This window comes from Mesoplodon mirus, assembly GCF_964341445.2.
Source record: "Mesoplodon mirus genome assembly, chromosome: 16".
Lineage (NCBI taxonomy): Eukaryota > Metazoa > Chordata > Mammalia > Artiodactyla > Ziphiidae > Mesoplodon > Mesoplodon mirus.
In genome coordinates, this window is record NC_138992.1 from 27,118,301 (window position 1) to 27,132,461 (window position 14,161).

Here is a 14,161-nt window from a genome sequence, read left to right on the forward strand (position 1 = left end):
AGTAGGTGAGTCAATTGAAAGGGATTAAAGTAGGACCTGACAGATTCACATTCACAACTCTCTAATAATCACTGGAATAGAAGAGCAGGCCTAAGTCATAACTATAAAGAGATATTAATAATGAGATGAAATTAGTTTTAGCTCTATTGGAAATAAAGCCAACAAAATTTTGCATTGCTTTGATTTAGACTCTGTAAACAAAATGTCACAAGCATTTGAAAAAAAAAAAAAAGAGAGAGAACCTACAAATGACAAGCAGGCAGGAAAGAAAGACACTTGCAGACAAGTTAAAATCCATAGACTACAATGCTCAGTGGGGAGTCTTCAGCTGGAAGTGTAATAGCCAGCCTTTGGCTGACTTAGAATAGCAATTAAGCTTTTGAGAATGTGTCAGACTTTTAGCTAGATTCAGCTAGAAGGATTTGCTTGACATAGCTCAGTAGTTTATAGGATTTTCTTCTCAAATGCTCAGATAGGATTTTCTTCCTTAAAAGTCTCAGAGGAAGAAGTAAAACCTTATTTTGAATACTTGGTCTTGTCTTGGCTACTTTTCAATATTAATTATATGTTAGTATGTATCTTCACAGTTATTTAATCTTGATATTTCTCCTGTCTCACCCATCATTTAGAAGCCTTGTAGAGTACAGAGCTGGGTTTATCTAAATATCAAATCTACATGTCTTCTCAATTAGTAATTTTGGCTATTTTGGGGTTTGGCTATTTACATTAAAGTTGAATGGTGACCACCTACACTTTGTAAGATAAAAATCAACTCAGAATTTTATAAGCATTATGACTTTTTTTTCATATCGTGAATATATTTGTCTGAAATCTCATTTTTACTCCTCAAATTTTTTTTCTATTTTTCTCTGTAGTTTCAAATATTCATGAAAATAGCACTGTACTTTATTAAAATGAAATGCTAAATGAAAACATTAAAAATTTTCATGTTGCCAAATTACCACATGTATAAATAATTTGGGAGGGGTGAGAAAATACATTTGATAAAGTTATTTTGAATAAGGTAAACTGATGTCTAGATTTCATCTAAACTTCACAGCCCCAGAAAATACAGTCTCAAATTAAATGGAAAATTTCCACCATTTGGATCTTTCACAGATCTGCTCAGTTTTTCTATGATATACATTTTCTTGATATGAGAAGGAAGCTGTGAATCATTCTAATGGGTTAAAGTATCTTGGGGCAGTAGTGTTAGAGCACTGGTGAGGACTTTATCTGCCCTGTCGTCACATACCAGTATTGTCTGTTTCCTCTCTTGGGTTGATAACTGCACAGATTCTCATTTTCTTTATCATCCATTTTCTTCTACTTCATGAATCAACTTTGGCTAATGGTTATTTCAGAAGCCAAGCAGGTGTCATCAAAAGACACTTTCGTGGCAGACAAGTAAGTGTCAGTGACAGTGATGTCATCAAGCTCTGTGCTGAAATGATCTGACTCCTTGATGACGCTGTAATTGAGGGCCACACTGTAGTTAGCCGGTTTCTCCACCGGCTTCTGCTTACAGTTGCAGAGCTTTCTGAAGGCTGCACGGAATTTCTGGGACATGAGATTGTAAATCACTGGGTTGATGGCACTGTTGAGATAAATGCAAATTCTGCAAAAGAGCAAGAACCAATTTTCTTGGAAAGGGCTAGAGAGAAATGAGTTGACAACCACAAGAGTTCTGTAGGGCATCCATAAAAGGGCAAAGAGAATGACAACCACTGCGAGCATCTTGGTGACCTATGGAGAAACAGAAATGCAAAGCAAACACAAATTAAAACAAAACAGAACCAAAACATGAAAATAAAACGACTCCGCCTCTGCCCTCCTCCAGCATTTAGTTCTCAAGATGTAGTCTGAGACAAGGACTTAAGTGCAGGCAGTTTACAGTGTTTGGGAGATGAACCCAGGAAGCAGGATTAAAGGCATAGAAGAGAGCGTGACAGAGGAGGAAAAGCCAAAATAGGGTGTGTTTTTGAGACAACTCCCACTGTGGGCAACTGTGGATCAAGTAATGCATTTCGGGATCATCTGTCCAGACAGGGAAGCTGAGGCATTTATCTACTGGCTGCCATCTCCCCTTTGTTGAGAGGTGCCTTAGGGGCTTTAAATGCATGGTACTTCCAAGTTTCACCTACCTGGAAACTCCTAAGGGCTTTAGACAGAACCTTGAGGCGGAGAAGAGGAGAGACAGTCAGGGGACATTGGATACCTGTAGTGCAGTGTTCTCAGCAAGCAGGAACCATCCACCGTAGCCATGAAATCATGGCTGAAACCACAGTCTATCTAAGAGGATGTGACCCAGGGCAACAGAAGTGTCTGCGGTAAACACTAAGAGACCTAGGGTCTAATCCCATCTTTACTCACCTTTCCTTCAACAGCAACACTTTACATATTTTAAAATAAGTTTTTAGCTATCTATAGTCTCTTACAGAGTCTGACAAATTTCAGCTTCCTCAGCCCAGACTTTCTAGATGTTCTGAACTTGAAAACTACTGCAGATAGAAGGGGCTGATACTTCCTCTTTCATCTTTCTCAACCTCTCAGCTGTTTTCCTAAAGCCCTCTCCACCAGCCTCTATCTTGTTCTGGCATTGAGAGAGATCCTGTTTGTAGACAGGGCTTTTAAAAGTTCTTTAGTGTAGAAATAAGGATTCCACAGCTAGATACCTACTCTGTCATTAGTATCTACTATAAATTCAGCTCCTGTACTTAATCCTGATAATAGAATCCATCTTGCTCTCCTGTGTTAGAATACCTTCCGTTCCCCTCCTAGCAGTCCTTCTGATACTGGGGCTCTGTCCTACCCTTAACTATATCTTGTCCACCCCAGGAACTCCCCATGAATTCCACATCGTGGGTGTAGTGCTACCCTCTTGCTGTTATTCTATAGTAACTGCCTCCTTTCTTGGCTCATATTATTTGCTGTAATACTTCTCACTTAGGGACACACATAGCCTGTATTGTTTTTTGGACCACTACTATCTCTTTTTGAACAACTCCTACAACTTCTTTGCAATGGCACCTATGAGCTATCTATCCACCTACTCTCAAGTTCCTGTGTTTCCTCTGCTTCCAGGGCCATTTGATCACTTTCTTGAAGTCCTCCCTCCCCTCTAAGAATGTGCCCAAGCCCTCCTGCTCTACCTCACTCACTGTTCCCTGAGTGATCACTATTCACTGTCCCTCTGACTCACTGCATGTAGGATAATTACATTTTATATTTGGCTTACTGGGGTAGGGAAGTTGTTCAGTGGGAAGATATGATTTTCACATTGGTTCATATAATACCAAGTAAAACATGTCAGAGATTCTTGACTTCTTTCAGAGATAAAGAGGATCTATTCAGACAAGAGGTTAATGGAAGCCTGCTTTTTCAAAGCTGACTTTTAAGATTATGAGTAAATACTTTAATTGATCCTAGGAAACTAAAGGCTTAATTCAGTGATAAATACTCTGAGCTTTGGAAGGAGCCATAGTAATTATCATCTTTATCGTCATCATCATCACTCACATCCCTGCCTTTTTCCACTGCCTGGTACTCCAGGTTCTCTGATATCAGGTCACTGCTTCACACTTACCAACATCCTCCCACTCCTTGCCAAGGACTAAGCATCTTATATTTGAGCCCCTGGTTTGATTTACAATTGGATTGCTAGCATCACATTTGAGTCTTTATAATGGCCCGTCATAAAGATATGTAAACATAATCTTATTTAATGTTTTTAATAACTCCACGTGTAAGCTAGTATTGGTTCTCTTCTGCATATGAAGAAATTGAGGTTTAGAGAATATATGTGATTTGTCAAAAGACACATGGCTAGTAAGTGACAGCCATGATTCAAGCTAAGTCTGCTTAAGCCAAAGCCCATGCTCTTTCCTTTATACTTTGCTCTCCCTGTGAAAGCCTTTTGCATTTGCATTAATGATATTTCTACCATGTTAATCCCACATGGTTGCCAAAAACATTTAATCTCTTCTAAGTATAATTTCAACATACTTATTGCTGCTGAATCTCTGAACTTAAAGGTTGAATTTTATCTGTTTATTTTTCCCTACTATTTTCAGATGAAACACTGAATTCACATATAATATCTACCTACCTCTTTTTACTCATTGTCTCAAAGAAAAACAATCTGTTTCTAGGTTAGTATCTCTGCCATGCGCTTCCACAGGCCCCCATGCATACTTTGGCATCACTCCCCAAACTTTTTATTGCAATGAGTTACATTTGTCCACCTGTCCAATAGATGGTGAACTTCTTCAGGACATGAGTAAAGTTTATTCATTTCTCTTTCCTCAGGTATTTAATACAGTATGTGACATAAGATAGCCCTCAATTAATGTTGAATAAATTCAGGCATGGAAAGAATTATTTCAAAATATGTAATCATGATCCTTTTCTGTTTTTTTTTCATTCAGTGAACATTTATTAAGCACTTGCCATATCCTAGGGACTTTTCTAGATGTTGGGGATTCAAACGGTAAGGCTCTCTCCTCTTTTCATGTTGCTTATATCAATGCATTGTGAAGTCACTGACTTTATACATTAAAAATAAGCAGACTATGATATGTGCCTTGTGATATATATGAGTCCAGGGTTATGAGGAAGGATTAACTTACTCCACCGGCAGAGAAGGAGAGGCTTCATGAACCTGGTTCCCTTGGAGCTGCCCCCTATTCACTCCATACTCCATCCTGGAGGAGACACCATTCCTCGAGTATTCCTTTTCTGGGTTTTAATATTCCAACATACTGTTAGAGGATTTTTGCAAACACTTAATTTTTTAATATTAAAAATCCCTTTAAAATAGAGATTGGTTAATTAGTAAAATGAGTCCTTAATATACTTCAGCTTTTTGTCTGAAATATACATTTTTTAAATGTTAAGGAGGTGTTAAAATAAAACAAATGCAGTGATGTTTCTAAGACTGACCCGGAGGAAAATATGTCTCCAGTGGGATAATAGAGAATACATTTAATCTCACTCATAATTATTTTTAGTTAATTACAAATATCTTTGATTGAGCTTAATCACTTTCTAAAATGTTCACAAGTTTTTGGTGTAGCCATAGCTTGGATTTTAATAGTTCTTAATATAGGAGCAAATACCCAGAAAGGAAATGTCCTAGAGATTGTCTTTCATACCCAATTAATTTCACTGTTGGTTGCTGAAGTTTTATTTCTGTTGTGGTTCCAAATAAGTGACAAAAATGCAAATTTGAAAATATCTTTGGGCCATTGTTTTTAGGCATTGACATTTTTACTGGGGAAATGCATGGGATACACAATGAGTTGAAAGATTGCTTATTTATAGAAGCCTCTGCCCTAGGACCTAAAGGTCTTTGAGAAACAGCATGAAACAATCTTCAGGGGAAAATGATCTTACCATATATATACATACATACATACATATATATATATATATATATATATATATATTTTACCATATATTTTTGATTGGGAAGGAATTAATTTACCCATTTACTCTAGGAGATTCATTGGCATTCCTCCTGTGTACCAGTCAATGTCCTGGCTCTTGAGGATTCGACAGTGACCCAGAGACACATTGCCAATGGCTTCATGTATCTTATAATCTGATACAATGTGACAAATGCTAAGACAGAGGAAAGTTTTGGTTCTATGAGAGCCCCTGATCTGGACTTGAGGTTGAGGATTGGTGGGTGAGGATTTGGTCTCAGTGATAGTTAAGCCAAAATCTGAAGATAAGGAGAGGCAGGACAAGTGTTACTGCAGAGACTGGGTGTGTGTGACAATCTGTAGGCATGAGATAGTGGGGCATAACATGAAGACCACAAGTAATTTAGTGTGCAAGTTCTAACTGCAGACCATGGAAAGAAGTGGAGCGATCTCTTTTCTCTAGGAAGCTTGTGGAAATCATAACAAAATCCATCATTTTCTGTGGGGTGCTTGGCATTCCTTCTGCTAGGACAGAAGGGGAGATGCAGCTGCCAAAGGGGATGTAGAGTGTTGAGTCCTAAAAGGGTCAGCTCCATGGAGCTAAAAAAGTCAACGAAGAAGTAGGCAGCCATTTTTGCAGAGTATATTGAGGGCAAGGAAAAGAGGTCATAAAAATCAATTGATTAAAACATAGTGTTCAGCTGGAGAAACTGCTTACAGAGATGGCTGAGAAGAACAGGATGCGAACAGGAGGGTCTAAGGTGGGCAGACCTCTGTCCTTGGCCACCATGGTGAAGGGTTATCTTTTTCGTGAGTATCAGCTGGAAACTTTAGAATCAAGCCCTACTATATATATTTTACTCTTTATGATATTTAATTATGTGGAATAAGTACCATATAATTCTCACAAGAGAGTTTCAATTCAGTCCTCAAAACATCATTTTGTAATCTATAAAATCTCTAGATAAAGACCCTATTCAAGGATTTCTTTTCTTCCTTTAAAAATTTTTTTTTTAAAAACATGAACTGGGTAGATGTCTATCTGACTGTTAAGGTTGAGATTACATTTCCCTGAGTGGACACAAGCTCAACTTTGCATATGTGTGCTGTCTGTGAAAAACCAGAGGCTAACTAGTTTCTCTATTCTAGGCTGCTGAGGAACCTCGTTTTACTAACTACTATCTCTAGTACTAGTACTATGACTTTTACTACAAGTTCTAAAACTATTAGCTAACGTTTGTATATTACCTTTAAAAAGATAGTGTTAGGTTTATAGAAAAGTTGCAAAGTTAATACAGAGAGTTTCCAAATACCCTACACCAAAGTCTCCCTATCACTAAGACCTTACACTAGTATGGTGCATTTCTTTGTCACAATTAATGACTATTCTTACACAGAATTAGTTAACTCCATACTTTATTCAGATTTCATTAGTTTTTCTCTAGTGCCCTTTTTCTGTTCCAGGATCCCATCCAGGATACCACATTATATTTAGTCATTACATCTTCTCAGGTTCCTCTGGGCTGTGACAGTTTCTCTAACTTTCCTTATGTTTGATGGTCTTGATCGTTTTGAGGAGAACTGGTTAGGCATTTTATAGAATGTCTTTCAACTTGAGTTTGGATGATGTTTTCCTCATGGTTACAATGAAGTTATGGAGTTTTTGGAGGAAGGCCACAGAGGTGAACTGCCATTTTCAACACAACATATCAGGGGCGCAGGCTATCAGCTTGACTTATGACTAATGATGTTAACCTCATACATTGCTTTATTGAGATATAATTTACATATAATTAAGTTCACCCACTTAAACTGTTCAATTCAGGTGTTTTTAGTATATCCACAGAGCTGTGCAACCATTACCACAATCTAATTTTAGGACATTTTCATCATCCTGAATAGAAACCCTATACCCGTGAGCAGTCACTAGCCCTAGGCACCTTCCCCAGCCCTAGGCAACCACTAATGTACTTTATGTTTCCATAGATTTGCCTATCTGAATATCTCATATAATTGGAATCATGCAGTCTTTTGTGTATGACTAGTGTCTTTCACTTAGTGTAATGTTTTTAACGTTCATCCATGTTGTGGCTTTTATCAGTACTTCATTTCTTTTAATTGCTGAATAACATTCCATCCTATGTATATACCACATTTTATTTATCCACTCATTTGGGTGGTTTCCACTTTTTGCCTATAATGAATAATACTGTTATGAACATTGGTGTACAAGTTTTGTGGGCTTGTATGTTTTTATTTTTCTTGGGTCTATAAGTAAGAGTGGAATTGCTGGGTTGCATATTGATTTTTAAGTTACAAAGTATTCAAGAATATTAAACATTTAATATTTGATGTAATTCTGAAATAATTCTGATAATTATTACAATAATGCCTATTTTACAGATCAGGACTCAAGAAAGATAAAGAGTAAAAGACAAAACTAAAATAGTTGGGACAACCCTCTTAGGCTACTCTTGTAACTTGGAGAACAACTACAAGACAGAATAGCATGAATAAGAGGAAATGAGTAGTTTTGGAGAAAAGCATTATTTATTTATACAAATAAAAACTTTAATTTATCAGGCAAGCCTGCTTAGAGTGGGTTCAAGAGAAGATGGGAAAAGTGGATAGTGATTATAAACATATCTTTTGAGTTTTTCTGGGAAAAGGAGTAGAAAAGCAGAAGGGCTGCCAGAGGGAGATGAAGAGTCCATTTTTCTAAAGATGAGAGACATCACAGCATGTTTGTATTTTGCTTAGGGAACAATCCCCATAGAGAGGGGAAATCTTATGATCCAGGAGAAAGAGAAAGAAGACAATTGGAAGAACTATGTTCTTGAATAGGGAACACAGTCCAGTGCCCAAGTGGTGTGGCTGGCCTCTTCTCAAGTGTAGACACAAAATTACTTTTTCAATATCTTCTTTTCTTTTCTTTTTTTGTTCTTAGCCACACTTGATCTAAGCAATCAAGATAATCTGGGAGAAAATGCCACTTTCTTGTCAATACCCTGAATCCTGAATGAAGTCCTGATAGCAGTTAATTGTTTAATTCCTTGGAATTAACAAAGTACTTTCATTGTCCTTAAACCATTTTCTGTTCATGTCCCAGTGAGATCTGTAGGACAGGTGTTATTATTCCCATCTCATTGATGAATGGAAACAGCTCAGAGAAGCAGAGAAGTAAGGTCATACAGCTCACACATAAATAGCAAAGCTAGTTATTAAACTAAGCTAGTTATTAACTAACTCTAAGTCTAGTTTTCTTTCTAGATAATTACAAAAATCAACATATATGGTAAGCTGAAGCCTCCAAATTTGCTGTAACATATATGCAATGGAATATTACTTGGTCATAAGAAAGAATGAAATAATGCCATTTGCAGCAACATGGATGGACCTAGATATTGTCATACTGAGTGAAGTACGTCAGACACAGAAAGATGAATATATGATATCACTTATATGTGGAATCTAAAAAAATGGTACAAATGAAATTATTTATAAAACAGAAATAGAGTCATAGATGCAAAAAAACCCAAACATGGTTACTGGGGGTGTATGGGGGGGAGGGATAAATTGGGAGATTGGGATTGACATATACACACTACTATATATAAAATAGATAATTAATAAGGACCTACTGTATAGCACAGTGAACTCAGTACTTGGTAATGACCTATATGGGAAAAGAATCTAAAAAAGAGTGGAAATATGTATATGTATAACTGATTCACTTTGCTGTACAGCAGAAACTAACACAACATTGTGAATCAACTATACTCCAATAAAAAATGTTTTTGAAGTATTTGGAAAGGATAACGTTATTGGCAGGAGTCACTGGTAGCCCTGGAATCACATACGATTTTTTGCCCCAAATTGGAGTGTTACATTTAGAAAGTACTGATTAGGGAGAAGAAAACTGTCATATCAAGGCAGATAGGAATCCTTCATACCAATTTCCTAGGGAAAAAAAATTTAAATGTGAAAGTAATAAAATGGGATAAAAAATAAAATGGAATAAAAAAATAAAATGGAAACTTCTTTTTTGGGTTACAGATCAATTAATAGTATGCCATTTATGAGGATCTGCTTACATAGAATCTGAGGACATTTTGATTAATTATCAGAGATTGGTTTATTAGTCTGCCTAGGAGGTCATGGGGAATGGTTGATACCTCAGTACTCTGGGAAATTTAGTTGGAATTCTTGTACTGATTCAGAAAAAAAATTGATTTTTGATTCTATGTATGATTCAGAAAAAACCCTGTGCCTGGTCATGGGTCCTGCTATTATCTGGACATTCTCTCCTGGGAGATAAATGCTGTGGCATAGTCCTTCTGTATGTTAGGGAGGGACAAAGTGCAGTGGGCATAGAAGGAGCTGGAATTGGTGTCCAGCATCTTGGTTTCACAATCCACCTCTGAGTTCTGAGGAGATTGGGCAGGTCACATCACTTATGTCTGAACCTCATATTCCGAGCCAGTAAATACACAATCTGGATTCCTCTCAAAAGTCTCTCCAGTTTGAACATTCTGAGAAAATCCAACTTATATGTTATTAATGGTAACACAATATTCAGACATGTTTGTGATCATTTTCACATAAATGGGATTTTGTTATTTGGGGATTATAAGGCCAGGCAAAGGGAAATAACACCTGGAGCATATGTATCCCTGAAGATGCTGATGAACTATAGGAAGAGATTCAGTTCCCAATCACAGTGATTGTTGGTAATCATCTTAATTGCTGCATTCAGAGAGGTGATGCAGTTTCTTGAAGTGTTGAAAAATTACTAGAATTCATATTAATTTCCTGTAGCTATCTAAGAACACAGTGCATCTCTAGACCCAGGACCCTGGTTTCCAGACCTACTATTATTTCTTTTTTAAAGTTCATTATAGGGCTTCCCTGGTGACACAGTGGTCAAGAATCTGCCTGCCAATGCAGGGGACACGGTTCGAGCCCTGGTCCGGGAAGATCCCACATGCCGCGGAGCAACTAAGCCCGAGCGCCACAACTACTGAGCCTGTGCTTAGAGCCCACGAGCCACAATTACTGAGCCTACATGCCACAACTACTGAAGCCCACGTGCCTAGAGCCCGTGCTCTGCAACAAGAGAAGCCACCACAATGAGAAGCCCGCGTACTGCAACGAAGAGTAGCCCCTGCTTGCTGCAACTAGAGAAAGCCCGCGTGCAGCAGTGAAGACCCAATGCAGCCAAAAATAAATAAAATAAAATAAAATTAAAAAAATAAAGTTCATTATAACTGAAATATTGTTGAAGACATGGAGTTATAGAAAGATATAGAGGTATCACTTTGAGAAGAAAGCAAATAATTAAATCCTTTTTTAGGAGTACTGTCAATTTAAAAACTGAATTTATAGAAGATTTAAAAAGAATAGCCAGAGAAAAATTACTTAATAAAATGTACCAAGGCCCATTCAAACCTTTGGCTGTCATTTAGGTGCAGAATATCTAAATTTCAGGGCAATCTGAAAAAGCTTTCTTAGAACTAAAAGGGCAAAGCCATATTACAGGAAGTGACAACCATATCAGTAAATGTCCTCAAAGAATATTTACCACTCTTATGAGTGAGCATCAAGAGCATCTTAGGCTAACTTCAGCTTGTAAAGAGGCTCTTTATCAATATTGGATCCCACATTCTATAATGCCTAAGCTCTGTTTTTGGCTTCATGAACAAAGTAAATCAACAACTAACTTTTATAGGATTGCATAACAGGTTGGGAGAAGCCCTTTGTATGCATGCCTGTGATATAATAAGTGTTCAATTAACAGCTGAATTATTATTGAGTAAATACTTATTTTTTGCAAATGTTAAAATGTAATTGTGGAGGTCTGTGTGGGTGTAGGGCTCTTGAAATTAGCGAAGTGCTCTAGTTCTTGCACTTCTGACTGGAATATCTCCATTTTCAGAAGTGTACATCCTTCTGGACACAGTTTGTTGGTTAATGGATATAAAAGTTAGCCTTTAATCTTCTAATGCCACTTTTTGAAGGGTGACAACACATTCTGTGTTTGGAGACTATCCACGTTCTCCTGCATTGCTGCATATTAGCAAAGTGTTCTGTTACTGGGAATATTTTGCTCTCAGGTGGCCTATGATCAATGTGATCGATGACCTCTTGCATTTTGTTACATCAGTTGAGCCAACTGAAGGAAAAACTTTACTAGACAATTATATAAATCTGAATTTAGCCAAGCTTCTACACTGATTGGGGTGCTCTGGAATTTTCCACTTTCAGCTTGTTCTACTTTGTTCTGACTTAGTATCTGCACAGGCAGTTTAAAAAAGACAGTTATAATCAATGTGGGGTGCTTCATATCCTGGTGTGAGATCATTGACGGGATTTAAAAATTAATGATGGGGCCAGAAAAGGGCTTGGAATCAACTCAAAGTCAGTTAAAGTATAATAAAAGTGAATAAAGGCTGAGTGGTGATTCATGGTGGAGAGATTGTGGACTGTCATATGCTGTGTTGTGGATTACTTACAGATTTCTTCACAAGAAGTCACACAGGGATGCTAATGCATGGGTTCTTGACTCCACCTGTCAAGTACTATATCTAAATGTTCTATTCAGAATAGCCATTCTGGCAAGAATTCTGGAGTGTTTTCTGGGCTCTACTCTGATTAAAAAGGTCCATAAAAATGTTAGCAGAGGTTCACAGTAGAGAAACTGTGGTTGTATTTGGTGATGCTGAGGAAGGAGAAGTAGTGATTAAGTGAAAAAAATGGTGATACAAAATTTTTCAAGTATAAATTTGTAAGTGTGGTATGTCCAGTGAAATTGAAAAAAAATTTCTTCACAATTCTAGGGGTGTTGAGGAAGGTGGACTTGTCCAGCAGAACTGTTTCTCGAGTGAGACGACTGGGGGACAGGAACCTTTCTTTCAAGAGCAAAGACAGGCAGAGGCACAGACACATGAAGAGTGAGAAAAAGTGATGGAATGTTGAGTTGTCCCAGTTAGTAGAGCTAGGGTTCAGGGTAAAATGACACCAACACCTCTCAGGGTAAGAGAGACTCTGAGTGGCCGGCCGTGAGCCTCACTTTCTGAGAATCTCTGAGAATCTGTGTTAGATGGGGACTGTGCAGTATTTCTTAACATGTTTCAATCTAGAATGAAGAAAACTGGATGAAAATGAAAGGTATTCCAATCTAGCAATGGGAATTGGTAGATGAAGGAAAGAGAATTAAGACTTATGAAATATTTACTATGTACCAGTCAATGTGCTTGGCATTTTCTTCATGATAGCCCTACTTTATCTGCATTTTACAAAGGGTAAGACTGATGCTGAGAAATGTCATACATTAAGGAATAAAGCCACAGTTTAAAAACATGTATAAACATGTATATTTGACTCCAAAGTCTCCTTATCCTCCTTACTATAATACCTTGAATTTGGGGAAGAAATACTTTTTTCCTGAAGTTTGCAAAACCAAAAAGAAAAAAAAACCATAAAACGTGCTGCTTAAAGGTTGGAATTGATGAAGGCTGTATGTGCAGAGGAGCAGGGAGGATGAAAAACTAATTCTTAAGAGAACCTTCCTACACCGTTGGTGGGATTGTAAATTGGTGCAGCTATTATGGAAAACAGTACGGAGGTTCCTCAAAAACATAAAAATAGAGTTACCATATGATCCAGCAATCCCACTTATGGGCATATACCTGGAAAAGACGAAAACTCTAATTCCAAAAAACACATGCACCCCACTGATCAGAGCAGCGCTATTTACAATAGCCAAGACATGCAAGCAACCTAAATGTCCAATGACACATGATTGGACAAAGAAGATGTGCTATATATACACAATGGAATACTAATCAGCCATAAAAAAGGATGAAATAATGCCATTTGCAGGAACATGGATGGACCTAGAGATTATCATACTAAGTGAAGTAAGCCAGACAGAGAAAGACAAATACCATATGTATCACTTACATGTGGAATCTAAAATATGATACAAATGAACTTATTGACAAAACAGAAATAGACTCACAGACATAAAAAACAAATTTTATGGTTATCAAAGGGGGAAGGGGTGGGGAGGCATAAATTAGGAGTTTGGGATTAGCAGATATAAACTACTATATATAACATAGATAAACAACAAGGTTCTACTGTATAGCACAGGGAACTATATTCAATATCTTGCAATAAACCATCATGGAAAAGAATATGAAAAAGAATATATATATATTTATCAGAATCACTTTGCTGTACACCAGAACTAATACAACATTGTAAATTACTTCAATTTTTACTTCAATTAAAAAAAAGGGCCGAGATGATGTTAAAAAAAAAAAAAGAAAGAAAGCCTCATTCTTAGCTCAACACAGTGTTTATGTCTTAGCACCTAACAGAGATATTCCTATTCATACTGCGATACTAAGTCCAGATAGAACATATTTTTGGAATGTTTCTGATTTCAAGTTCTTCTGCTAAGAGTAGAAAGCAGCTGTGTGCTAGGTAACATGTGCAGCTAGACTTGAGGATTAGATGCAAAACTTCCGGGCCTCCCTGGTGGCGCAGTGGTTGAGAGTCCGCCTGCCGATGCAGGGGATACGGGTTCGTGCCCCGGTCTGGGAGGATCCCATATGCCGCGGAGCGGCTGGGCCCGTGAGCCATGGCCGCTGGGCCTGCGCGTCCGGAGCCTGTGCTCCGCAACGGGGGAGGCCACAACAGTGAGAGGCCCGCATACCGCAAAAAAAAAA

At 37.6% G+C, this 14,161-nt stretch overlaps 1 protein-coding gene across 1 annotated transcript in view; it reads right to left on the bottom strand.

Annotated features, from left to right (window-relative positions):
- Positions 1 to 1,177: 1,177 nt before the first annotated feature.
- TRHR (thyrotropin releasing hormone receptor) overlaps positions 1,178 to 14,161 on the bottom strand; it is a 116,313-nt gene continuing 103,329 nt past the window's right edge. Inside the window, exon 6 of the mRNA XM_082601430.1 lies at positions 1,178 to 1,746. Coding sequence (XP_082457556.1) covers positions 1,339 to 1,746 — 408 coding nt within the window. The 3' untranslated portion in view covers positions 1,178 to 1,338. The remainder of the gene's footprint in view (positions 1,747 to 14,161) is intronic.